General features: G+C 36.9%; 2 protein-coding genes and 2 long non-coding RNA genes across 4 annotated transcripts in view; all 4 read left to right on the top strand.

Moving 5' to 3' along the window:
- LOC119578190 overlaps nucleotides 1-12,017 on the top strand; it is a gene marked incomplete in the record, with an annotated part of 24,587 nt that extends 12,570 nt beyond the window's left edge. The window contains 15 exon segments of the mRNA XM_037925926.1: nucleotides 4,145-4,373; nucleotides 4,607-5,067; nucleotides 5,356-5,517; nucleotides 5,791-5,906; nucleotides 6,249-6,321; nucleotides 7,830-7,943; nucleotides 8,064-8,262; nucleotides 9,154-9,311; nucleotides 9,440-9,592; nucleotides 9,676-10,018; nucleotides 10,146-10,271; nucleotides 10,676-10,863; nucleotides 11,129-11,368; nucleotides 11,487-11,657; nucleotides 11,856-12,017. Of these exon segments, the coding sequence (XP_037781854.1) occupies nucleotides 4,145-4,373; nucleotides 4,607-5,067; nucleotides 5,356-5,517; nucleotides 5,791-5,906; nucleotides 6,249-6,321; nucleotides 7,830-7,943; nucleotides 8,064-8,262; nucleotides 9,154-9,311; nucleotides 9,440-9,592; nucleotides 9,676-10,018; nucleotides 10,146-10,271; nucleotides 10,676-10,863; nucleotides 11,129-11,368; nucleotides 11,487-11,657; nucleotides 11,856-12,017 (2,895 nt within the window).
- LOC119577762 lies at nucleotides 2,626-3,276 on the top strand. The gene is made up of 3 exons (XR_005229145.1): nucleotides 2,626-2,673; nucleotides 2,793-2,895; nucleotides 3,149-3,276. It is a non-coding gene; the product is annotated as an uncharacterized LOC119577762 (long non-coding RNA).
- A 216-nt stretch (nucleotides 12,018-12,233) lies between the features above and the next one.
- On the top strand, nucleotides 12,234-13,085 carry LOC119577761. The gene is made up of 3 exons (XR_005229144.1): nucleotides 12,234-12,338; nucleotides 12,462-12,605; nucleotides 12,892-13,085. It is a non-coding gene; the product is annotated as an uncharacterized LOC119577761 (long non-coding RNA).
- A 13,489-nt stretch (nucleotides 13,086-26,574) lies between these two features.
- LOC119578189 (proton myo-inositol cotransporter-like) lies at nucleotides 26,575-27,361 on the top strand (the record flags this gene model as incomplete). The annotated part of the gene is given in 3 exon segments (XM_037925925.1): nucleotides 26,575-26,667; nucleotides 26,746-26,816; nucleotides 27,253-27,361. Coding segments are annotated over 3 exon segments (273 nt in total), but the record flags the coding sequence as incomplete, so codon positions are not given.
- Nucleotides 27,362-27,528: the final 167 nt, after the last annotated feature.

Here is a 27,528-nt window from a genome sequence, read left to right as displayed (position 1 = left end):
TACACATCAAAAAAAAAAAAAAAAAATACAAAAAAATAAAAACAATAAAAAAAAAATAAAAATTCCCCTTTTAAAAAAAATATATAAACTTGTTTTTTTTGTGTGTTGGGTGTGTAAAATATATAATATATATTATTATATATATATTTAAAATATATATATTTTATATATATATTTTCCCCTATTCCATTCAAACAAAAAATTATATCAGATCTTAACACACGTGAAACGTTAACAAAGGGTATTTTTGCAATGGGGTTAATATTCTAATCCCAAACCTTATTTTATGCATGTCATAACTAAAGTAGAAAAAGCTTTTTATAAAAAAACAAGGGGAAAAAGTTATGCATAATCAATAACTAAACCATTCTAAAAATTTTAAAACGGGTTAGTAACCTTAAAAACCAGTTTGGGCCAAAAGCAAATTCAAGCATTTTCTTGTAGCTTGAGCTTCTAAACATATTTTGCATGTGTCGAGCGGCCGTTTTTTTCGCCTAAGCCTTTGGGTTTTCTCGCGCGCAGGTTTATGCATCGTGCGCCGAAACACGGGCAGCGAGACGCCTATTGTGGTGCACTTGTATTTTCTTAATCAGTGTCATGAGGTTTTGTCCTGTATATCAATATTCAGTTTTGTTCTTCGTTTAAATCACTAGCCATCTAGTAGATTTGTTTTTAAATTCTTAGATAATTTCACTGTGATTTTATTATGGATATAGTTTGATAAGCAGAAATAGAGAAATATTACAAAGGATAAAATTTTCACTGTATATATATATATTCTTTTTTTCTTGTTTTTATTGTCCCTTCTGTCCTTTCCCGACCTCCATCCCCTCCCCAGTTTCCCCCCCTTTGGGCCTTACGTTCTCCCGCTGCAGAGGGAAACCTTTTGTGCTTTGCATAAAAACATTTTGGGGGTTTACTGTTCGTAAAGGGAGAGATTCACTCTTGTTCAAAGAATATTACTTAGCCTATAGATCATAATTTAATATAGCAAAGTAGTCCCAGCTAACTAAAATGAAACCGCCAACAAAAGGCATACCTTCAGTATCCTTCTTATCCATAACCTGATAGCTAAAGACCAATCGCTTATGCGCTAAAACTCAGAATTTTATTCTTCCCTTTCTTTGCTGAAATTGAGAAGTTCCTGAACCCTGCTCCTGTACATAGACACCTCTTGTGACCCCCATCACAAGCTAAGATTCATCCATGTCCGCGAAAACGTAAAACAGAAATCGTCATCACATCAGACGACGGGCGAGAAAACGCCAGTCCTTCGTCTTCCCTCATCCTAAAAAAACACAACCCCACCTCCGATAGGAAACGATTCTTCTACCATTTTAAGTAAACACTTGACGCACAAAACCTTTCCCCCCACTCGCACCAAAAAAGAGTGAGACGCAGTAGGTCCGTGTGTTTTGATGCGCCTGTGGCCTAACCTCGCGGCCTCCCCTCGTCCCCCACAGCTCCCGCTCGCCCATCTCGGCCATCCAGGTGGTGTTCGAGGCGCCGTGTCGCTGATGACTAACCAGGACGTGACGTGGAGGGCGGTGCGCCACGCCACCCACAGCCTTCTGAAACCAAATCGCTGCCATCTGTTCCCCCCCTCAGCAGGCGCGATCGTTGGCCTCACGGGAAGCTCGGGTAGGCAGAGCCCGGTTAAAGGATTGTCGGGTGTTTTTTCCCATCACATCTCGCCAGATACTCGCTGTAACGTTTTTCATCCTGAATTTATACTCCATTTCAGTCTTGAAGTAAAGGCGATAACAATTCCTCTTACAGCAAATCAAGATGACGCCGGAGCACCTGTCTCGCGTGAGTGACATCGGCGGTATCCTCCTGCAGTATCTGCGTACCGCCATCTTTTTCTGGCACAGGTATCACGAGGACGTGCAGCCGCGACAGGAGCGCTTTCGGAACCAAGGATCAACACCAGTAAGAATTGTGTCTAACGCTTTCTCGACTTTGTTAAATGCATTTTCTGTAAAGTTTGTCAATCTATCATGTCTAAATCAAAGATAAACAATCAGTGCTTATCATACCTGCAAACGTCTTTATTATCCCCTGAGTGAACCCTAATGAAATGCGCTCATACATTTTACATATGTCTACGAAATATCGTCTTTTAGTGAATCTTTTATCAGGCTTCCGATTCCTACCTGCCTCCTGTCTCCCTGCAGTTGCAAGTGGAGATGGCGACGAAGGAGAGGCTGATTCGAGGCGCCCGGGAGGAGGTTGCCAAGCTGACGGCGCGACTGAAGGACGAGGAGGGGCCGCGTAGTTGCCCTCAAGAGGAGAAAATCCGTCGAAGGAGCTGGAACGTTGCCGTCATCACGGAACTGCAGCCTCACGCGGAGAGGTGAGGCACCCCTAAGATGTGGGTCACTTCATGACATTTGGGTCATTGAGTACGTGGACTAATTTCGAATTTTTAATACACCTTCGTTAATTTACGACTCTAGCTTGACACACAAAATACTTTTTGCCAAAGGGGAGAAAAAGATAAAGGGAACAGGAGGACATCTGACGAGCTGGGGGAAATGTCTTTGGGGGGCAGCGAGGCTGAGCTTGTCTCTCTCTCGCCCGGCCCCGCTCCGCCCTCGTGGGTGTGGGGGGCCCGCTTGAGAGCAGGGGTCTTCTTGCGCCACAGCAGCCACAGCCGCAGCGGGGCCTTCGGTACGTGGACGTCTTTGCGAACTTTGTAACTTGTGCAATATAAAGAATGTGATTTCATTTCGGGATGAAGGCTTGTTTGTGAAATCTTTAAATTGGATGAAAGCAAACGTCTCCCGCAGGTTGGTCTTGCGGGCTGGGGAGCTTCAGCAGGACGTCGACGAGGCCCTTCGGCATCACGCCAACCGCGCCCCTCTTCTTATCCTGCAGGATCCCCATCACTTGGTAGGATATGTCAGGGATGTGTATCAGAGAGAGAGAGAGAGAGAGAGAGAGAGAGAGAGAGAGAGAGAGAGAGAGAGAGAGAGAGAGAGAGAGAGAGAGAGAGAGAGAGAGAAAGAGATGAATAGACTTTCAATTTTTTTTTTTACCTAGTTGCAAAACAAGTGTGATAACTACTAATAACTTGACCCATCTGGGCAAACCCAAAAAATCTCCCATTTCACCCAAAAATGAAATACCCCTCCCCTTTGGGAAGGTGGAGGAGTACGTCAGAGGTGGAGTTTGGGTGAATGTGGAGTCGGGGTCGTGGAGGGAGGCGTTGGTGGAGAGACTGGCAGTCACGCCACGCACGCCGCTTTATTTGCGTCTGCAACATGCTGTGGCTTTGGACTTTGGGGGCCTGCACCCAAAACCCTGCTGCAGGGTGGGGTGTCGGGGAAAGTAAAAAGACGGGACCCCCCGTGGGAAAAAGGAAGAGAAGGATAAATCAATAATTAAGTCTGCTAAGTTACAATGATAAGTCAGGACAAAATGTTTGTTAATGCATTTTAAAAAGTAAAAAGAAAATGTTATGATTTCCCGAAAAAACCCCTTTCAAGAATGATGGAAGTAAAATAAAGCTTTTTCGATCGTCTCCCTCAGACGGCGACGGAGGCCTACGGCTTCTCGTGGTGCTGGATGACACGTGTTCCGAGGCGCCGTGTCCGCTCTGCGCCGCTCTTCCCGTCATCGACCTCGCTCTCGATGACCAGGTGGGTGGGCAAAGGAGTCGAGTTCAGATGATGGAATAAGCAGAAAGGGTATCTGTTATGAAGTAACCTGAATTTACTATAGTATTGTTGTTGTTATTAACCCTTTATTTAAATGTCCATCCCAACCCCCAAACCACCCCCGGCGGGGTACGTGGCACCGCTGGTCCAAACGGCTGTTAGATGGCACGACCCACAGCTGGAGGAGGAAATGGTGAAGACCGTGCAGGTGACGACGGCAGCGCGGCAGGGCAAGGAGGCCCCCCAAAGAGCGTTTGGGTCGGGGGGCGCTCTAAAACCCCTCAAAGGGCCCAGGGCCCGCGGACAAACCTCGACCCTTCGGGAATACGGGGGACGCACTCAATAATGTGAGTCGCCGTGGAGGGGCGCTCATGCCGTTCCCCTAAAACCCCCAATCACAAATCTTTTTTTAAATTTTTGTAAACCTTTTGTTTTCTCTGTGATTTTATGTTCTAGAGGTAATCGGTTCCCGCACTGTACAGGCGATCAGCACGGCAGGCGAGCAAGAGGAGCAGTTGGCAAAGGTAACGACGCGGGTGTCTGAGAGGTACCTGCGAATGGCCGTTTTCGCCGGCCTCCTGTACCGAGTGGCCGATGCCCTCGCCGCCCTGGACGTCAGCTATAATATCCCGCTGCATCTCCTGCACGAGAACCTTGCCTACAAGATGGACGCATTGGGCCAGGCTGCTCGGGCTAGGAGCGCAGAGAAAGGTGACGGGACAGCGAGTTACTGCTCCTTTATGGCACTGTTGTTGTTAGTTTAGCAAAAGACGCAGAGTAAAGATCACTAACATGTTCTGCCTAAAAAAAATTTTTTACCCCTTTAGGAGCTATTGTTGAATTTTATAAATTTAAAAACAAAACATTCAAACCGCATTAGGGAATTTTGCATTTAACTTTTTTTCGTTTCAATTCCCCATTTTCTTCCACCTTTCCGCCCTTAGACGCCGGCGCCGCCCTCCTCGAGAGCGACGGCCAGAGTATGCTACAGGCCGTGACGGAATCCGCCTTCGAGCTCTTGGACATCCGGCTTCAGCTTAGCCACAGAGCCATCGTCGCCGCCTGCTTCGCCCTGGCCCGCGCCAACCTGGACCATCCGGACGAGGATTACGTGCGGGCATTCCTCGTGGGCGCAGAACCCGCCAGTCGCGTCTGGGAAGGCGTCGCGAAGAGCTCGAGGAGGCGTTCGGTGTCCGCGGCGGACGGGGAGGGGAAGGAGGAAGAGGAGGAGGAGAAGGAGAAGGAGGAGGGGGACAAGGACAAAGAGGATGAAGAAGAACCCGGTTCTCTTGAGCAGGAAGAGGAGGAGCAAAAGGAAATGATGATGGAAGAATTCGAAGGTGAAGGTGAAGGGGAGGAGGAAGAGAGCATCCCAGAATGGATTCCTGCACAGTGTGACCCTAAGGTATGCCTACATCTGTTTTGTCTCTTTATCTATGAATATCTATGTATGTTTAGGTGTACATGTATATATAAGTATATATAAGTATATATATATATATATATATATATATATATATATATATATATATATATATATATATATATATATATATATATATATATATGTGTGTGGGTGCGTACGTGTGCGTATGACAGTGCGTTTCCACTATGGCCCATGCCTACATACATCTCATTTCTTAATTTGTTCTCTCTGTCTAACCCCGTCTGCACGACCTCCCGGCCGCACCAGGCGACTAGGGTCCTCGCGCGTCTGGCGGTCGCTTGCCCGAGCCTGTTTCCGCCGCCGCCCTGCCCCCTCGACGCCCAGGATGCCGCCCACCTTCTGCGATGGCTCGACAAGGCCACGCCCACTTGGCCTGATGTCTTCCAGTGTTCCGGAAGTCTCATGCAGGTAAGGGAGCCTCTGAAGGGATTTAGCTGTTCCATGCCTCAACATCTGAAGACGTGCTGGATCGTTTGGTTTATATCTGATCAGTGATTTTTTTTTTTTTGTTATGCTTAACTCGTCCGAATAAACGTTGATAGCGCTACTCAGTGATTGTACTTCATTTTGCATCATTCATAACCCTTGTTGCTCTCCATACCCTGTTAAATGCTGAAATATAGTTTTTATGACACGCCCATGGATGCGATACGATTTCTGCCGTGCAATTGTTCCCCCCAGGCGGCGCAGCAGGTGTTGATAGCGCGCCATCTACGACCTGACCTGCTGCCGGAGGCGATAGAGACTCTGGTCCGGGAGACGCTGGGTCACGGGGCACTTGCGCCTCCTTCAGACGTGTGAGTGGCTGAGGAAGGCGCTCGTCCTAGTGATTTTTTCTCATAGCATTCGCGACGTATCTTGTATTGGTGAAATTATCTCTTTGAGTGGCAGGAAGGTTAATATAATGATAATAAGCATCATTGTAGTACAACAGATTTTGATGAAAACGTTATCGAGAGAAAGAAAATGTTGGTCTTTGATGAACATATTGCAATGAGGATATTAAGAATAGTTACAACAACACAGATTCATTACAGCTGTTTGCCACAGAACAAGGATTACCGAAATTCATAGTTTTCCAACAGTTTTATCATTTTACCGTTCTCATGATCTGCAAGACCGACGTATTCCTTTCACAGGCTCTTCCAGGCTGTCTCTCAGCACGCGCGCGCGCGCAAGACGAAAAGGAGCGGTCTGAGTGACGTCATTCAGGTGAGAAGTCGCTTTGGAAGGAATGTCTAAAGTGTCCATGTATGCGTCTGTGCTCGCGTTCATGTTGGTGTTTTGTGTGTGTATGTGTCTAAGCAGTATAGTTTTGTGTGTGTGTGTGTGAGACAGACAGACAGACTGACTGACTGACTGACTGACTGACTGACTGTCTCTGTCTGTCTGTCTGTCTGCCTGTCTGTCTGCCTGTCTGTCTGTCTGTCTGTCTGTCTGTCTGTCTGTCTGTCTGTCTGTCTGTCTGTCTGACTGACTGACTGACTGACTGACTGACTGACTGACTGACTGACTGACTGACTGACAAAGACAGTGTGTATGACCGATTTTTCACAATCATAAACATTTTTACTTGCATTTTTTTTTCTTTTGATCTCAAGAATACTTTCTTTTATCGGACATCGCTTTTATCATCACCAAGATATAATTTTAATTGCTGTCATCACCAGAACGCCAAAAAAGGGAAGCCCGACTTTCGTTACCTTCTTAGATCTCGTTCGCATCACCATCATTATCTCTAGTTGTAAGAGTGATGATAACAATGATGATAATAATTTTGTAAAAAAAAAATATATATGATAATAATAATAGTAATAATGATGATAATAGTGATCATAAGGATGATAATGATCATGATAATAATAATGATAGTAATGGTAATAATAGTAATGATGATGATGATGACGATGATGACGATGATGATTTGAAGAAAAAGAAGAATGATAACAATGATAATAATGATAATAACAACGATAAGAAGAACAACAACAGTAATAATAATAATGATGATAATCATAATGATAATAGTAATAATAATAGTTATTATTATTATTACGATAATAATAATAATAATAATGATAACAATAATGATTATGATAATAATAACAATTATAATGAGAATAACAATAATAACAAAAATAATATGATGATACTGAAAATGAAAATAACTATGATGATGATAATGATGATAATATTAATGATATAATGATGATAATGATAATAGCCATGATAATAATAATGATAATAATAATAAAATAATGATAATGATAATAAAAACAATGATGATAATAATGAAAAAAATAATGATAATAATAGTAGTAATGATAAGGATGATATCAATAACAATAATAATAAAAGTATTAGTCATAAATGTAATAACAATGATAATTATAATTATTATTATTACTATTATTATTACTGTTGTTATTATTATCATTATTATTATCACTAATGTTATTATTATTATCAATATTATTATCATAATAATAATAATTATTATTATTATTATTATCACAATCATCATTATTATCATTATTATTGTTATTATCATTTATTATTGTTATTGTTATTGTTATTATTATTATCATTATTATTATTATTATCCGTATAATTGTGAAATAAAGTATGACAACAATGATGATAACGGTAATATTACTGTTAATGTTAACGATAGTGGAAATGACAAAGCGTCTGTAGTCCCCCTTGGGCCTCGTTCGCAGGTGAGCGTCGGCCGCGGCGTCGACCCCGCGCGGCTGATGACGGAGGCGGCGCGGAGGGCGGGGCTGGCCTCCTACAAGCTCACCTTTCTCTCCCTCGCCACGGCCTCGCACCAGGTAGGTCCTCTCTGCAGGGAGGTTAGAGATAAAGGAGGTAGTAAAGGTTTGGTGTGATTATCCGATTGGACGGTTTCCCTCCCTTCTGAATCTTAATTTCCTAATTTCCTCCTGCATTAGGAACTGCGGCGCCGCGTGGTGATGGCGGCGCGGCGCAGGACGTGGCTAGTGCTGCTCGACTGCGAGGTGGCACCTCACGCTCTCCCATGCGCCCACGCCGCCCTCTCGGCCCTCCCTCGCACCCTCCCCACGCCCGCCGTTCTCTGCGTTGTGGCTGATGGATCCGAGTGCGCCAGGCGCCTGCATTGCGCTGTCGTTGGTGGGTCTGATTCAGGTTTTATAGAAGAGAGTCTAAGAGGGGACAAGTAATGCACGTATCCCAGGAACGTGACTATATTCTCTCCTCTCTCTCTCTCTCTCTCTCTCTATCTATCTATCTATCTATCTATCTATCTATCTATCTATCTATCTATCTATCTATCTATCTATCTATCTATATATATATATATATATATAGATATATATATAATATATAAATATATATATATATATATATATTATATATATATAAGTATATATATATAATATATATATATATATATATATATATATATCTTCTTTTAACGGTAGGTTCATGTCTGAGCCGCCGTGGTCACAGCATGATACTTAATTGTGGTTTTCATGTTGTGATGCTCTTGGAGTGAGTACGTGGTAGGATCCCCAGTTTCTTTCCACGGATATATATATATATATATATATATATATATATATCTATATAATATATTATATATAATATATATATATATATATATATATATATATATATATGTGTGTCTGTGTGTGTGTGTGTTTGTCTGTTTGTCTCTGATGCGTATGCTTTACCTTTCCTGGATAATCAGTGGCAAGCGATTCCCCACCAGAGTTATGTTCAAAGCGCCTTCTCCTCGTCACATACAATCCAGTTTCATTTGACACTAAAAGTTATCAATCATTTTGCCTTTCACTGTAGTTCCAGTTTCGAAGCCTAAAGAAATAGAACCATGACACACATTTTAAGAAATTAAGATAATTTCCCACATACTGTACACTATTTATTGTTTGTAGATCAATTAATATTACGGACATTGTTACTGAAACGAGCTTTTCAGTTACGCGTTCCCTCAGAGAACATTTATATTCAAACTCTTATAAGACGCCCCTCATTTCACAGCCCAGATTGAGCATCCCCTTGGCCTCGCCTCCACCCTCGCTTCCTACCTGCCCGTCGCCCACGCCCACCACGAGTCGCACACCCACTCAACCGGAGCATCTGATTCCCTCTCTCAGGCGGCGACGCTGATCGCCGCCTATGCCCACTCTCTGCTCAGTGTGAGTTTCAGTGGTTTGTTAAAGGCCACTACAAGCACAAGTACTTTCAGCACAGTCACCGTTGGCATAATCGTGTCACTCGCTCGCAACGTAATGCGACTCCATTAAAGGATGCGAACTTCCTTCAGGTCCGTGGGGAGTACAGAAGCCAGGGGTGGCACCGTCAGCCGATGCTGCCGGAGACACTGCTGGTGGAGGCGCTGGAAGCCGCCAGGCACCACTCCGCGTCCAGCTCCTCCGCCAACCCGGCTTGGGACGTTCTGGCCAAACTCCTATCCAAGGTAACGAATGGCAAACCTTTGTTTATTCACTATTATCAAATATTATACTGCGTTCTTTTACAATACCCTTCTGCGCGACACAGATAGTGTACGGGAGTGTGCTGTCATCGAATTTGGACCAGCTGGTGGTTGACAAACTCTTCAGTGACCATCTGAACAGCCACGTTTTCCCAGCCAAAACGAGATTCCGACACGCGGATTCACAGCAGACAGATACGACCACGGAGGGCACGAGGCAGACAAGCGAGTCGAGAGCAGAAACAGCGGAACTGCAGGAAGAGGACGAAGAGAGTCGAAGGGCGCCCGTGCTATCTGTGCGCCCACAACAAGCCCGCGAGGGACCGAGCAAGAATGCAATATTGCTGCACTCCTTCCCTGAGAAGGACCTCAGCCTAGACCTCGAGCTGCCGCCTCAGCTGGCTGTGGGTGAGTGTGAACGCGGCCTTCATTAGTTTGCTTTTGTAATCATGAGGATTTGATGATATGGATGATAATATACATTTTAACGTACAATCCCATAAGAGATCAGTCCGCAGAGTCACTTTCCCTACAGACTGTTTAAGCGAGGAGGCACAGGAACACGAGAGGGCTTTGCTGGGTGTCCACGAAGACGGTGGGAGACACAAGGAACAAGAGAAGCTGATGAAGACCTTGGACGTGTTCGCCGAGGAGCCCACAGGTACGAGCGATGTTGAGATCGAAAACTTAGTTTATAAGGTTAAGGAAACAACATAAGGGCACCAGCAGAGAAGATGGTCGTGTGGATACTACGCGCTCAGATAAACATTGTTTAAACTGAGGTTACATCAGGATAAACTGTACCATGAATGAAAAGCTATGGAATACGTACTACCGTTGTTAGCAGAGACTGGAGAGAGCAAAGGATATTTAGGCAATGTCCTAGGATGATGCCCGCTGTCAGTAGCGATTTAGTTATCGTCAGAGGAAGATTTGTACAATAGCTGTACGGTATACTCTAGTGCAGTGGTTTAAGATTAACAGAAAGTAGCTATTATCTCCACAGGATATTTTCTGAAATAATGAAGATTACAGTAGAGTTATCTTTTCCGCCTGCGTATACAGTGCGCGTGCCGGCGTGGGCGGTGCTAGCTATGATCTCGGAGCTCCGCGCCAGCCTGGCCGGTCCCGTAAGCAGCGGGCGGCACTGTGGACCAGGGAGAGGACCTGGAGACGCGGGCGTGGCAGCAGGAGGCACGTATCTGGGACAGCACCCACGACTACGCCCACGGCCGCCTGAAACTCATCAAGAGGTCTTTAGTCATAGTTTTACATTTTCGTGGTTACATAATTGTGTCCGTTTGAATCTATATCATATATATGCATATGCATATATACACACATGCATACACACACACACGCACACACACACAGACAAGCACGCATGAACACACACTCACACGTGTGTGTGTATATTTATATTACATATCACAAATATTACGGATTTAGTTTGGTTTCAGGCTGTTTGACTCAAGCACCATCCGATTTCTAACATGCTGAGTAACCTTCGGTTTGCAGATGGTGCGCAGCGGCTCCGTGCGCCCGTCTGCTGCGCTGCGGATCCTGGCCGATCTACTGCGGACATGCGAGTTGGAGCCCGAAGTCGCGGCTTCACTAGCGGGCGTAGGCGCTGACGAGGGCGAGGTGCAGGCAGGCAAGGAGAATAGGATGCTAGTGGAAGCAGCGAGGACGGTGGTAGCGGCCACGAGGCGCGTCTGTGACGAGTGGCGGGCGAGGCATCAGCACCTGCTCACTTGGGTAAGACACACATGCACATGTACGCACTCACACGCGCATGCACATGACGACCGCTGAGAAAGAACCTGGTAATATTTTTTCTTGCCCTGATGGACGCCGTCTCCCACTCCCCCTCAAGGCAGAGCACGAGACACCCCCCACGAAGGTACACCTGGACCTCCTGGCGGAACCCGGATGGTTCCTCACGCGGCTGCGAGAAGCCGTGTGCACGCGCGCCCATTGGCCTCTGCATGGCTCCCTCGTGCACGCGCGCCCGGTCACCCGCGTGCCCGCGGAACGCCCACAGCAGGTAACAGTTTGTGCTTGTATGTGTATGCATAATCATCTGAATATCTCTCCATTTATATCTATGCCTTGTCATCTGCATAGACATAGATAGTGATGTACAGATAAATTGATATAGAGATCAGGGGGTGTCAAACTCAAAACCTCTCGGATTAAGACTTAAAGTACTTACCTATACGTAATTTTTATTTCGTTTTTTTAGATTTTAAATGATGAAATTAATGGTAACAAAATGTATCTGACATCATTTCCGAGGCTAATCATTCTTCTTGTCATAACTAGGGCCACTTGTGACCCTCCCAAGAGCCAAGTTCGGTCTGCGGGCCACGAGTTTGACAACCCTGATATAAATAAGAGATTCTAGTTCCCGACCTCTTCATTTACATACACATCACCAAGTGCAGGGTCATCTTGTTATATTCAGCGAATAGCCATCACGCGTTTCAAAAAGGGAGGGGAATTTTTGCGAAAATGCGAATGGTGTTCACTTCCCGTGGACAATCGCGCCGCTAACAACCTGCTAACCCTCACTATATTTCTCTGCTGTAGGGCTTATACGCATGGGGGCGCGGTTGGTGGGCGGTCGTTGGTCAGGCGAGGAGGTCGTTCCGAGGATTGCGAAGACAACAGGCGTTCCCTCACACTCATGCTCACCGTTTCGCACGCACCTTCCGCCACACCTGTGGTAAGCTCGTGTTATATTCTTGGGATTCAGTTCTAGAGGGTGGCCATTTATTAAATCTGGGTACGCCTGTTCTGAACTTTTCCTTATCGCAATTCTATAACTTGATTGACACTCCGGTTGCAGGGCTGCGTGTGGGTGCCCATGTTGAGCAGGTCCCCGTCAGTGTCTCCTCTGTTCCCCGTGTTGTTGCCTCTCCATCGTTCCTTCGATTCCGCGCGCACGCCGCTCCACCTCTTGCCCCTGTGAGGGTGTAACCCAGCCATATATGTATGTTAATGTTATTCTATGTATCTATTGTTATAGACTACATAATTTACATAATCTTATGTTTGTCACATACGTATCTTCACACACACACACACACACACACACACACACACACACACACACACACACACACACACACACACACACACACACACACACACACACACACACACACACACACACACACACACACACACACACACACACACACACACACACACACACACACACAAAATCATTGCTTTACCTGTTTATTTATCTCTTCTTGCCACACTTGATATTCCAGTGTTGTGTTGTCTATCCCCTCCCGGAAGAGCGACTGATTGTCACATGCTAAATACGTGATTCATAGCTATCCTTAGACTACTGTACAATACGCCAGGCAGACCCCCAGCGGGAAACCGTGAAGCAACACCTAACTCCTTGGAGGAGCAGCCTCACTCCAACATCATTGCTCCATAAATAAAGGAATTAAGCCCTCTTGACTGTCTTCTTTAAAGCCGAAGCTCGCCATCTACTACCGTCGTGAAAAGTTTATAGCAGAGGCTCTTACAGAGGGAATCTCATGCCCCTTACAAATCGTGCCCTTGTTCGGAAATCCACTCCCGCTTCCACCTTTTATTCCAGTAAAGAAAGAGCCAGCACAATTACATTCTTTAGTCTACATATATTATATTATATATTATATTATATTATATTATATTATATTATATTATATTATATTATATTATATTATATTATATTATATTATATATTATATTATATATTATATATATATTGGGGGCCGCGGTGGTCGAATGGTTAGAGCATCGGACTCAAGACTGTCACGACGGCAATCTGAGTTCGAGGGTTCGAGTCACCGACCGCCGCGTTGTTCCCTTGGGCAAGGAACTTCACCTCGATTGCCTACCTAGCCACTGGGTGGCCAAGCCAGCCCAAGTCAAAGTGCTGGTCCTAAGCCCGGATGAAATAGAGAGAATGATTACCTAAAAAGGTACCACCGGCACTCTCCGTGGAAAGGAACTGGGGACCCTACCACGTACTCAGTCCAAGAGCATCACAACATGAAAAAACTAAGTATCATGCTGTGACCACGGCGGCTCAGACATGAACCTACCGTTAAAAGAAGAATATATATATTATATATATATTATATATATATTATATATATATTGTATATATATTGTATATATATTGTATATATATATTGTATATATATTATGTATATATTTTATATTTATATATTTTATATTTATATTTTTCATATTTATATTCTTTATATTTATATTTATATATATTTATATTTATATATATTTATATTTATATATATTTATATTTATATATTATATATTATATATAGATAGATATATGTGTATATGTACATATATACACACACACACACACAATACCTATACGTGAGTGGGTAGAGACAATAATGACAGTTGATACTGACTGATGGTGGCCTTCGATATATAAAAAGAAGAAAAAAAACAAAAACACATATATATATATATGTATATATGAATATGTGTGTGTGGACATGTATGTGTGTTCGCGTGTGTGCACGTGTGTGTACACACACACACAAGCATGTGAATGGACGTGTGAACATGCATGTGAGCGTGCAGGGGAGCGTGCATATGAGCATGTGTGTGTGTACGTGTATGTGTATGTGTATGTGTATGTGTGTGTGTGTGCGTATGTGTATGTGTATGTGTGTGTATGTGTGTGTGTGTATGTGTGTGTGTGTATGTGTGTGTGTGTGGTGTGTTGTTTTGGGTGTGTGTGTGTGGGGTTATTGTGGGTGTGTTATGTGTGGGGTTGTGTTTGTTGTGTTGTTTTTGGGGTGTGGTTGTGTGTGTGGTTTTTGGGTGTTTTTATTTGGGGTTGTGTTTGTGTGGGGTTTGGGGTTTTGGTTTTTTTTGTGGGGGTTTGTGTGGTGGGGGGGGGGTTGGTGTGGGTTTTATGTGTGGGGGTGTGGGTGTATGTGTGGGTGGGGGGGGTTTTGGTGTGGTGTGGGAAATGTGTGTGTGGTGTGATTTTGGGCCGTGTTGTTGTGGTGTTTTTGTGTGTATGTGTGGGGGTTTTGTGTGGGTGATTGTTTTGTGTGTGGTTGGGGTTGGTGTGTGGGTGTGTGTGTGTTGTGTGTGTTGTGTGTTTTTGGTGTGGGGTGTATGTTGTTGTGTGTATGTGTGTTTTTGGTATGTGTGTGTGTGTTTTGTGTTTTGTGTGTATGTGGGGTTTTGTGGTATGTGTTTGTGTATGTGTTGTGTGTGTGTGTGTGTGTGTGGTTGTGGGGTGTGTATGTGTGTTGGGTGTGTGTGTGTAAAAGTTAGTGTGGTGCAAGTCCCAATATAAAAGAAAATTTACCTTTGAAAAATAAAAAAGTAAACTGTAAACAAAAACAAAACCGCACTGAAGGGGGGAAATACATTTAAAGGCCCTTTTTATGTAGAAACCCAATTTTTAGCAAAAATTTTAAAAATCTATTTTAGGTGTTCTATAAAAAAGGGAGGATTGGGGGCTGAAAAATTTTATGTTTTGTAAAAAGGGGTTTTAACATTCCATATTTTACATACACAAGTCTTTGTGAAAACTCCCTATGAATTTTTTTTTTTAAAAACAGAAATTTTGAAAAATTAGAAGTCTGACTGGGGAAACCAATTTGTTTTTACTTTTTCCCCCAAAAAAACTGACAAAAAAATGTTTATATTTGTTCTGTATTTGGTCATAAACTAAGTACTTGTTCTTTCTCTGCTTTGCCTCGAACAAAACGGCTTAGAAAAGAGTCTCTCCATGTTTTCTAGCGGAACTCCACGCGTTTCCGGAAGAATGAAGTAGAAAGTAAGGAAACCAATGGCAGCTAAACCGTACATTAAAATCCCTGGAAAGAAAAAAAAAAATTTCATTAAAAGAATTTATTTTAAAAAAAGCCACTGTGTATAACTGCAATACACATCACATAATAAATGAACTTATAAACCTTACTTATTAATTATTAATTATAACGATGTTACCAGTGCACTGAGGGCAACAACAAAAATACTGAGACCCTCTGTGAGAGAAAATCCATTGTTACAAACCAGAAATTTCAAAAATGACATCGCAGCAAGGGGTATAAACATCTAAAAAAATGCTTAAAAAAAGATAGACATTTTTAATGTAAATGTACACAAAGGATCTTCAGATATAAAAATATATTGATAAATAAACGTTCGGGAAAAAAATCTGGTGTATCTTGAAAGGCCCCACACAATCATGAGGTGTGATGTGATGTTTGATCAGACTGCAAAAGATCACACATCAAAGAAAACCCCCAAACTTTTAGAAACTTACATATGAGCACACACCAAACCCCTTTGTGGAGTGGTGTGTTTTTATTTATCAATAAACCATGAAAACTACATAATGTGTACCAAAAAGAATAAATAGTATATTCTTTTATGAATGAAACAAAATACTAATTTTAAAATGGATTGTTCAATATCCCCCCCAGGTTTTTTAGCAAAAATTCCGGAGGGGAAAAAGTCATACCAAAAAATTGGGCCCATTTTTCTCAGTGGGGATGCGGTGCGGTTAGCGGGCCAACCGGGTAATTTACTAATTGATGGTCCATGGCATTGGTCCCATACCTGTTATATATAGGTGGATTAACATATATTTTTTTCTTTATCAGACATCCTGAATAAGATGTTGCAGTGACATACAATGGTGTTACAAATATGCAAGTACATTCATAAAAATAAAACTACTATAATGTTACACCCCCACCACCGACACACCAGACACACACGCAGACACACACACACCCGACACACACACACAAACACGCAAAAAACCCCCCCACCCAAACCCCCACACCAACCCACGCAGAAACCCCCCCCAAAACACAGACCAACCAAAAGGGAAAAACCCCAAACCAAAAAACCCCAAAGGGGCCAAAAACCCCCCCCCCAAAAAAGGAAAAAAAAAAACCCCTTATACAAAAAAACAAAAAAAAAAGCAAACAAAAAAACCAACAAAAAGGTAACCCACACCACCAACACCAAAAAAACACAACAGCCAACACACACACCCCGGGAAAAAACCCACAAAACCCAAAAACCCCGGGGAAAACACCCAAACACCAACCAAAACCCCCAACCAACAAACCAACCAACCCAAACACCCCAAAAAAAAACCCCCACACCCCAACCCAACACACACCCAACACCCCCCCAAAACCCCAAAACCCACACCCCCCCCCCCAAAAAAAACAAAAACCCAACACCCACCAACACCACACAAACAACACACCCCCGCAAAAAACACACCAACACCAAACCCCAACACACCACACCCAGACCACACACCCCCCACCAACACACACCCCCAAACCCCAAACACCCAACACCCCCCAAAACCCACCACCCACACACAAAAACCCCACCTAACCCACTTTCACAACCTTTTTCACACATTTACCAAAAAAAAAAACCTTTTTTCCAAAAACAAAATTTAATTTAACCAAAACTCAAAACAAAAACCAAGAAAAAGCCAAAACAGCCCAAAAGAAAAAGCATACGAAAAGGACACACAAAGCGAACGAAATTCTCTCAAAAAAGGCACAAAAAAACACCATAAAAAAAAACCATAAAACAAAAAAAAAAATTTTAAAACAACATTCAAAAAAAAAAAAACCCCCTGGCATCAAAAAATTTAAAACAAAAAAAAAAAATAAAAAAAAAATTAAAAAATTTTTGAAATAAAAAATAAAAATACAATCAAATCAACACAAATCATAATAACAAAACCACTAAACAAATAACAATCCAACACAACATTTAACCAACAACAAAAAAAACCCCAAACAACCAAAAACACCAATAACACACATAACCCCTAAACCCCACACCCAAAACCCAAAAAAAAAAAAAAACCCCCATACCACACAAAACCCCAAATAACACCAACCCAATAAAATTATTTTAATTTATTAGAAAATTTTAATTTTTTTTAAAAAATTTTAAATAAAAGGAAACAAAAAGGTAAAAAAAGGTTTTAAAAAGAAAATGTTTTAAAAAAAATGTTCAAAAAAAAAAAAATTATGAAAAAAATTTTAAAAATTTAAAAATTTTAAACCCAAAAAAAAATATTAAAAAAAAGGAATTTTTTAAAAAATTTTTTCCCCCAAATTTTTTTTTAAAAATTTTTTTAAAAAAAATTTTTTTTTTTAAAAATTTTTTTTTAAAAATTTAAGATAGTTTTTTTTTCCCCCCCAAAAAAAAATTTTTTTTTTAAAAATTTAAATAAAAATTTTTTTAAAAGGAAAAAAATTTTAAAAAGGGTTTATTTGAATTTTTATTTTTATTTGTGAAATTTTTTTAATTTTTTTTTTTTTTTATTTTTATTTTTTGAAGATAGTAGGTTTTCCCTTTGAATTTATCTTAAAATTTTGATTTTTTTTGGAATTTTGTTGAAATTTTGTTTTTTTAAGTTTGTAGAAAAATTTAGATTTTTTCTTTTTTTGATTTTAAAAAAAATTTTTTGGAAAATTTTTTTAAATTTTTAAATTATTATTTTTAAATTTATTTTGTATTTATATTTTTTTATTTATTTTATTTTTTTTTTTTTGTTTTTTTTTTTAATTTATTTAAATTTTTTTTTTTTAAAAAATTTTTTATTTAAAATTTTTTTTAAATTAAAAATTTTTTTTTTAAAAAAATTTAAAAAAATTTTTTTTTTCCCTTTTTTAATATAAAAAATTGTTTTATTTTGTTGTTTTTTTTGTTTGTTTGTCTGTTTTTAATGTTTTTTTTTATTTTTGTAAGGGTTATTTTTGTTTTTTTTTATTTTTTTTGTATTTTTGGTGTTTTTTTAATTTTGTATGTATGTTTTATTTTAATTATGTAGTATGTATGTTTTTGAAATTGTTTTTTTGGGATGTATTGATATGTTTATTTTTTTTGGTTTTTAAATTATTTTTTAAATTTTAATGTATATTTTGTATGTTTTGAAATTTTTTAAATGAAATTGTTTTTTTTTTAAATGTATTTGGGGTTTTATATGTTTTTTTATGTTTATTCTTTGTTTTTTGTTTTTTTTATTTTTTTTTTTTTTTGAAATTTGTTTTAAATGTTGTTTTTGTTTTTGTTGTTTTAAATTATGTTTTTCGTTTTTTTTTTTTTTTTATGTTTTTTTATTGTTTTTTTCCTTTTTTCTGTTTTTTTGTTTTTTTTTGTCTGTTTGTTTTTTGTCTTATATTTCTTTTTTTTTTTATTTTTTTTGTTTTTTTTGTTGTCTTGTTTGCCCTTTGTATTTTTGTCATCCTGCTTTTTGTTTGTCTGTTTTATGTTTTTTTGTTCTGTTTCCTGTAATTTTGTTGTTGCCCTTGATGTATCTTTGTATTGCTTTGTTGTTCTTTTCCTGTTTTCCCGGTTGTTGTTTATTTTATGTTTTGGCTGTTTTGTCTCTTCTTTCTTATTTGTTTTCTTTTTTTGGGGTTATTTTAAAAAAAGGGTTTTTTTTTTTTTTTTTTTTGTTTTAGGTTTTTTAGGGGTTTGTTTGTTTTTAATGTTTTTTCTGTTTGGGGCCCTCTGTCTTTCTCTTGTACTGTCTTGTCTTTTGTTTTTTCGTTTTTTGTTTTGTATTATTTGTCTTTTTCTTTTTGGTTTTATTTTTTTGGGGTTTTTTTGCTTTGGTTTTTTTTTTTTTTTGTTGGGGTTTTTTTGTTTTTTGGGTTTGTTTTTTTTGGTTTTTTTTTTGGTTTTTTTTTTTTTTTTTTTGGTTTGGTTTTTTTTTTTTTTTCCCGGGGGGGGGTTCTTTTTGATGAATTTTTTTTTTGGGGCCCCCCCCCCCCGGGGGGGGGGTTTTTTTTTTTTGGGGGTTTTTTTTTGGTTCTTTTTTTGTTTTTTTGGGTTTGGTTTAATTTGGGTTTTTTCTTCTCTGCCTTTTTGGGGAATTTTTTTTCCCTTTTTTTGGGGGTTTTGGGGTTTTTTCTTATGTTAGAAATTTTTTTTTTGTTCTTTTGGGCCCGTTTTATTTTGCCCCACCCCTTTTTTTTTCTTTTTTTTCATAATGAATACACCCTTTTTAAACCATGATCAAAGAAAAGTAACAAGCAATTAAATCTCTCAAGCATGCGGGTACCGAGGGGGGGGGAAAAATGTGTAAAAGACATAGATAACCTAAAGAAAATCTTTTGGGAAACGGGATACTCCCAACATTTCAAAACAGCCACACTTACCACATATGTAGAGACGACGCCAAAGACAAAAAACCGGCAGACCCCAGACACCCCACCCCCACCCCCACAAACCCACACAACACACACACACACACACCACCCCACCACACACCATAGGGGAAGATGTTTGCTAAATTTGCTCCCTCTACATTCCCAAAAAGACAAAAGAAATTTTCAAAAATATCTAACTTTTTTTCTCATCGCCTATTTGGGAAGCCTGGCATTCATCTGCAGTTGAGGGGACTAGGACGTCTGGAGAGTGAATGTAAGCCATCTGGAAGCTTAATGCAAGGATCAGTAAGGATGCTGTACTTCCCAGTAAGGATCCTAATGTAAGTGAGCGCCGCCCGACACGCTCAACCAGCCACAGACCAATGAAAGTGCCGAAGAAATTCAAAAGGAAATTTTTGAAAGCAGCCACCCATTAGTTTTGGCTTTTGGTCCCTCCCTGCCTTCATGATGGAGGCCTGTAGTACCTTTAGATAAAAAAAAAAAAAAAAAAAATCATTACTAAAATATGGGTCTGAAGGTCTTAAATTAAGTACATTGTACTGTTTCTTGAAATCGTGGCTAAAATAATATGCAAAGTTTTACTTAAAGAAGTGTTAATGCCCGTATTTGTTGAAAAGCTGGGGGTTTCAGCCAATTAAGATTTCTCTTCCCTTCTGGGGCCGGGGCTGGAATACCTTAGTAATATTACCCTGTTAAAGAAATAAGAATGTTTTTTTTTCCTCTGGTTTTATTATCCTCACAACATTCTAAAACACAACAACAATCATAATATATGAAAAATTAAAAATCAACAATAGCAATGACATTAAAAAATTAAACACCACACAACCCAAAAAACCCCAAAAAAAAAAAAAAAAATCAATAAATATCACATTTACATTCTCTTTAACTTAAGAAATCAACTTCCCTCTTCCACATCACTGGAAGCTGCATGCATTATAAAACCCCATTCTTTTTTCCATCTATTCCCGCTCTAAAGGCCTAATTTTCTGTAGAACCTGCCGTGCCTCTTCCAATCTGAAGGGCAAAGGATACAAAAAAGAAAAAGAAATAGTAGTAATCATTACTTCCTTTTTATCAGTAGTTCCCAACCTTTATAACTGTGTGTAAGCAGATATTTCTGGTGACTGTTGCTGTTCAAAAAATATCATTATTTACTGTTACTGCCATAATTTTGTTGCATACAGATGGATCAGTCTAGGAAAAGGTTTAAAAGGTGAAAATCGGTTAGATTTAAATTTTTGGTCAACCATCTCTGTGTAAATACAAATAATAAACAAAAATAACAGTGGACATGGCAAGTATTTTTGCCATCTTTGGGCAAAAAGGAAAATACCCTTAAATTTTTTCTGGGAAACATCAGACTTTTCCCAAAAATAAATCAAACCTGTAATCATTCCCTTCGATTAAAGTAAATTTTTACAAGTAAAAAAAAAATAATGTAAACAAAAAATTGGGTTTTTATCAAAAAAGGCTTCACTAGTCATTAAAAATTATTCCCAAACTTACCTGCCCCTTGGGGTATCAGCCACTTGGGCTTTTTGGCATAAAGGCCAAAACCCATCCCGTGGGAAACAGAAGTAAACTGCCAGACCAAGCTATCCTGAAGGATCCCATGGGAAAAAGGGCCCCCCAGAGTCTGGGAAAGGTTTAAAAAGTCAGGGGGTTAAAATCCCTACTATTTTTCATTACAAAAAAAAACCTTTTAAACCAGAAGGTAAAAATTAAAAAAGCCATTTTTGAGAAAAAAAAAACACTGTTTTTGTAAAAGGGGGAAAAATTTTTTTTTTTTTCCCCCTTCTTTTTTTCCCCCCTTTCCCCCCCCTTTTTCCCCTCCCCCCCCCCCCTTTTTTGGCCAACCCCCCCTTTCCCCCCCCTTTTTTCCCCCCCCCTTTTTTTGGAAAAAAATTTTTTTTTTTTCCCCCCCCCCCCCCCCCCCCTTTTTTCCCTAAAAACCCCCCCCCCTTTTTTTGGGGGTTTTTTCCCCCCCGTTTTTTTTTCCCCCCCCCTTTTTTTCCCCCCCAAAAGGGGCCCCCCCCCCAAAAAAAATTTTTTCCCCTTTTTCCCCTTTTTTCCCCCTTTCCCTTTTGGTTTTTTTTTTTTTTTTTTTTTCCCCCCCCCCAAATAATTTTTTAAAAATTTTTTAAAAAAATTTTTGGGGCCCCCCGGGGTTTTTTAAAAAAAAACCCCCCCCCCCCCCAAAACCCCCCCCCCCCCGGGAAAAGGGCCCCGGCCCCCCCCCCCCCAAAAAAAAATTTTTTTTTAAAAATTTCCCCCTTTCTTTTTTTTTAAAATTCCCCCCAAAAACCCCAACCCCAAAAAAATTTTTAAAAAATTTTTTTTTAAAAATTTAAATTTCCCCCCCCTTTTTTCCCCCCCTTTTTTTTTTTTTTAAAAAAAAGGGGGGGAAAAAGGGGGGCCCCCCCCTTTTTAAAGGAAAAAAAAAAAAAAAAGGGGGGGGTTTCCCCGGGGGTTTTCCCCCCCCCCCAAAAAAAAAAAAGGGAAAAAAAAAAAAAAATTAAAAAAAAAAAAAAACCCCCCCCCCCAAAAAAAATAAAAAAATTATATTTTTAAAATTTTTTTTTTTTTTAAATTAAAAATTTTAAAATTTAAATTTTAAAAAAAAACCCCCCAAAAAAGGGTTTTTAAAAAAAAAAAAAAAAATAAAAATTTAAAAAATTTTTTTAAAAAAAAAACAAAAAAAAAAAAAAAAAAAAAAAAAAAAAAAAAAAATTTAAAAATTTACACACAAAAACCCAAACACACACACCCACCCACACAAAAATACAAAAAATAAAAAAAAAATAAAAAATAAAATAAAAAAAAAAAAAAATTTTAAACCCCCCCCCCCCCCCCAAAAAAAATTTTAAAAAAAAAAAAAAAATTTTTTTTTTTTTTAAAAAAAAAAATTTAAAATAAAAAATTTTTAAACCTTTAAAAAAAAAAGGGGGGGGAATTTTTTAAAAAAAAAAACCCCCCCTTTTTTTTTTTTTTTAAAAAAAAATTTTTTTTTTTTTTAAAAAATTTTTTATAAAAAAAAAAAAAAAAAAAACCCCCCAAAAAAAACCCCAAAAAAATTTTTTTTATAAAGGGGGAAAAAAAAAAAAAAAAAATTTTTTAAAAATTTAAAAAAAATTTTATTTTAAAATAAATTTTTATTTTTTTTTCCTAAAAATAAAATTTTTTTTAAAAAAAAAAAATTTTTATTAAAAAACCCCCAAAAAAAAAAAAAAAATTTTTTTTTTTCCCCAATTTTTTTTTTTAAAAAATTTAAAAAAAAAAAATTTTAAAAAAAAAAAAAAAAAAAAAAAAAAAAAACCCCCCCCCAAAAAAAAAAAAAAAAATAAAAAAAAAAAAAAAAATTTTTAAGGTAAAAATTAAAAAATTTTTAATTTTTTTTTTTAAAAAAAATGGGGTTTAGATAAATTTTTTTAAAAAAAATTTTTTTTCCTTTATTTAAAAATTTAGAAAAAAAAAATTTTAAAAAAAAAATAAAATATTTTTAAAAAAAAAAAATTTTTTTTTTTTTTTTTTTTTAAAAAAAAATTTTTTTTTTTTTAAAAAAAAAAATTTTTAAAAAAAATTTTTAAAAAAAAATTAAAAAATTTTAAAAAAAATTTTAAAAAATTATAAAAAAATTAAAAAAAAAATATTATTATTTTAATTTAAAAAAAAAAAAAAGGGGGAAAAAAAAAAAAAAAAAAAAAAAAAATTTTTTAATATATTTAAAAAAAAAAAAAAAATTAAAAAAAAAAAATTTTAAAAAAAAAAAAAAAAAAAAATTTTTTAAAAAAAAAAATAAAAAAAAAGAAAAAAAAATTAAAAAAAAAAATTTTTTAAAAAAAAAAAAAATTTTTAAAAAAAATTATATATTTTTTTTTAAATTTTTTTTTCAATAATATTAAATATGTTTTAAAAAAAATTAAAAAAATTTTGGGGGGTTTTAAAAAATTTTTAAAATAAAAAAAAAATTTTTTTTTTAAAAATTTTTTTTTTTTTTTTAAAAAATTTTTTTTTTAATTATTTTTTTAAAAAAAAAAAAATTTTATTTTTATAAAAATTTTTTTTTTTTTTTTAATTTTTAAATTTTAAATTTTTTTTTAATATTTTTTTTAAAAAAAAATTAAATAAAAAAAAGGAAAAAAAATTTTTTTTTAAAAAAATTTTAATTTTTGGTTTTCTTTTTTATATTTTTTTTTTTCCCCCTTTTAAAACTTTTTTAAAAAAAAAATTTTTTTTTTTTAAAAAAAAAAATTTTTTTTAAAATTTTTATTTTTTTTTTTTTAAAAAAAAAATTTTTTTTAAAAAAAAAAGGGGTTTTTTTTTTTTGGTTTTTTATTCCCCCCCCCTTTTTTTTTTTCCCTTTTTTTTTTTTTTTAAAAAGTTTTTTATTTTGTTTTTTTTTTTAAAATTTTTTTTTTTTTTTAAATTTTTTTTTTTTTTTTTTTTTTAAAAAAAAATTTTTTTTTTTTAAAAATTTTTTATATATTAAAAAATTTTTAAAAATTTTTTTTTTTAAAAAATTTTTTTTTTTTTTCCTTTTTTTTTTTTTAAATTTTTTTATTTTTTTTTTTTTTTTTGGGGGTTTTTTTTTTTAAAATTTTTTTTTTTTTTTTTTTTTTTTTTTTTTTTTAATTTTGTTTTTTTTTTTTTTTTTTTTTAAAAAATTTTTTTTTTTTGGGGGGGGGGGGGGGGGGGGGTTTTCCCAAAACCCCCTTTTTTCCTTTTTGCTTTTTTTTTTTTTCCCCCCTTTTTTTTTCCCAAAAAAATTTTTTTTATTTTTATTTTTTTTTTCCCCCCTTTTTTTTAAAAAAACCCCCCGTTTTTAAGGGGAAAATTTGGGTTTTTAAAAATTTTTTTTTTGGGGGGGGTTTTAAAAAAAAAAAGGGAAATTTTTTGGGGGGGTTTTTAAAAATTTTTGGGGGTTTTTAATTTTTTGGGTTTTTTTTTTAAAAAAATTTTTTTTTTTTTTAAACCCCAAAAAAGGGGGGCCCCTTTTTTTTTTTTTTTTTGGGGTTTAGGGAAAAGGGGGGGGGGGTTTTTTTTTTTAAAAAAGGGGGGTTTAAAAAACCCCCCTTTTTTTTGGGGGGGGGAAATTTGGGTTTTTTTTTTGGGGGGTTTTTTTTTTTAAAAAAAACCCTATCTTTTTTTTTTTTTTTTTTTTTAAAAAAAAATTTTAAAAAAATTATGGTTTAAAAAGGGGTTTTAAAAAAAATTTCCCCCGTTAAAAAAGGGGGCCCCCTTTTTTTGGGTTTTTTTGGGTTTTTTTTTTTAAAATTTTCCCCTTTCCTTTTTTTTTCCCAAAAAAAAAAAAATTTATGGGAAAGTAAAAAGGTTTTGGGCCAGCCCAGTAAGGGAAAACCTTTTTTTTTTTAAAAAAAGGGGAAAAAAAAAAAAAATTTTTTTTTTTTTTTTTTTTTTGTTTTTTTTTCCCCCCTTTTTGGGGGGTTTTTTCCCAAAAAAATTTGTTTTTTTTAAAGGGGGGAAAAAAAAAAAGGGGGGAAAAAACATTTTTTTTTTGGGGGGGGGAAATTTTTTTGGGGAAAATTGGAAAATTTTTTTTGGTTTTTTTTTTTTTTTTTGGGGGGAAAAAATTTTTTAAATTTAAATTTTATTTTTTTTTTTTTTTGGGGTTTTTAAATTTTTAAAAAATTAAAACCCAAAAAAAAAATTTTTTTTTTTTTTTTTTTTTTCCCCCCCCAAAAAAAAAAGGAAAAACCCCCCCCCCCGTTTTTTTTTTCCCCCTTTTCCTGTTTTTTTTAAAACTTTTTTTTTTTTTTTTTTTTTTTTTTGGGGGGAAAAAAAATTTTTTTTTTTTTTTTAAAAAAAAGGGTTTTCATTCCCCCTTTTTTTTGGGGGGGGAAAAAAAAAAAGGGTTGGGGAAAAAAAATTTTTTTTTTCCCCATTTTTTGGGGCGGGGGGCCCCGGGGGGCCCCCCAAACCCTTTGGGGGGTTTTTTTTTTTTTTGGGGGGGGGTTTTTTTTTTTTTTGGGGGGGGGTTTTTTTTTTTTTAAAAAAAATTTTTGTTTTAAAATTTCCTTTTTTTGTGACCAGGCCAAAAAAAACAGGAAAAAAAAAAACCAAAAAGAAAAATACTGCTTCCCCAAAGTTAAAAAGGTTGGGGAACAGAAAAAAAGGAAAAGTATGATTACACTATTTCTTTTTTTTTTTTGTATCCTTTGCCCTTCTTTGGGAAGAGGCAGGGGTTTTTCTACAGAAAATTGGGGCCTTTAGATGCGTATAGATGGAAAGTGGGCTTAAGCTCTTTTCCAGTGAGTGGAAGGGGGAAATTGATTTTTTAAATTAAAGAGATGTAAAGGTTTTTTTATTGATTTTTTTTTTTTTTTTGTGTGTGTGTGTGTGTGTTAATTTGTTAATGTCATTGCTATTGTTGATTTTTAATTTTTCATATATTATGATTGTTGTTGTGTTTTAGAATGTTGTGAGGATAATAAAACCAGAGGAAAAAAAAACATTCTTATTTCTTTAACAGGGTAATATTACTAGGTATCCAGCGCCCCAGAAAGAAAGCCTCTTCTTTTGGCTGCCCCCCCACTTTTCCAACAAATATCGGCATAAACTGTCAGTAAGAAAACTTTGCATATTATTTTAGCCACGATTTCAAGAAACAGTACAATGTACTTAATTTAAGACCTTCAGACCCATATTTTAGTAATGATTTTTTTTTTTTTTTTTTTTATCTAAAGGTACTACAGTGCCTCCATCATTAGCATGGCAGGAGTGAGGGACCAGAGCCAAGCTATATGGCTGGCTGCTGCAACATCTTCTGTGAATTTCTTCGGCACTTTCATTGGTCTGTGGCTGGTTGAGCGTGTCGGGCGGCGCTCACTTACATTAGACCTTAATGGGGAAATACAGCATCCTTCTGATCCCTTTCATTAGCTTTCCCAAAGGCTCATTCACTCTCCAGACGTCCTAGTCCCCTCAACTGCAGATGAATGCCAGGCTTCCAAGTATGTCAGATGAGACAAAATGTTAGATATTTTAGAACCATTACATTTTGTCTTTTGGCAATGTAGAGGGTGCACCACCACCCCCTCATCCTCTATGGGGTGTGTGTGTGTGTGGGGTTTTGTTGGGGTGTGTGTGGGGGTGTGTGTTGTGTGTGTGTTCTGTTCGGGCTGCCCGTTTGCTGTCTTTTTTCTTCGTCTCTACATATGTGGTCATGTTTTGGGGTAAAAGTGGTCTGATCTGTACAAATGTATATCTTCATGTATATCTATGTCTGTACACATGTCTGCCTCGGTACCAGCATGCTTTGAGAGATTTAATTGCTTTGTTTACTTACTTTGATCATGGTTTTATAGTGATGTTACTTCATTATGAAAAAGTTTATGAACTTCTTTAACTTGTTGCTTCCTAAGCACATTGTAAATTACTTATTTGCAGTTGTGGAGTTTGCACAAGCAGGTCTGAGTGTGGCTTTTGCTTCATTGGTGAAGTTGGCAACATAATGAACTCTTCCTGTGTAGGAGCAGATCATGCAGCATTCAATGAGGTATTTTGCATAAAGAATTTATTTATTTTTTTTTAACAATACTAACATAACAATTACATACAACATATAATTACAACTAACATATACAACAAAATTACATAAAACATAACATAAAAATACATTTCATATAAATACATATACAACCAAAACATTTCTTAAAATATACA

Source organism: Penaeus monodon, chromosome 10 (genome assembly GCF_015228065.2).
Source record: "Penaeus monodon isolate SGIC_2016 chromosome 10, NSTDA_Pmon_1, whole genome shotgun sequence".
NCBI lineage: Eukaryota > Metazoa > Arthropoda > Malacostraca > Decapoda > Penaeidae > Penaeus > Penaeus monodon.
The sequence above is the reverse complement of the archived record's forward strand: the minus strand, read 5'-3'. Positions and strand labels throughout refer to the sequence as shown.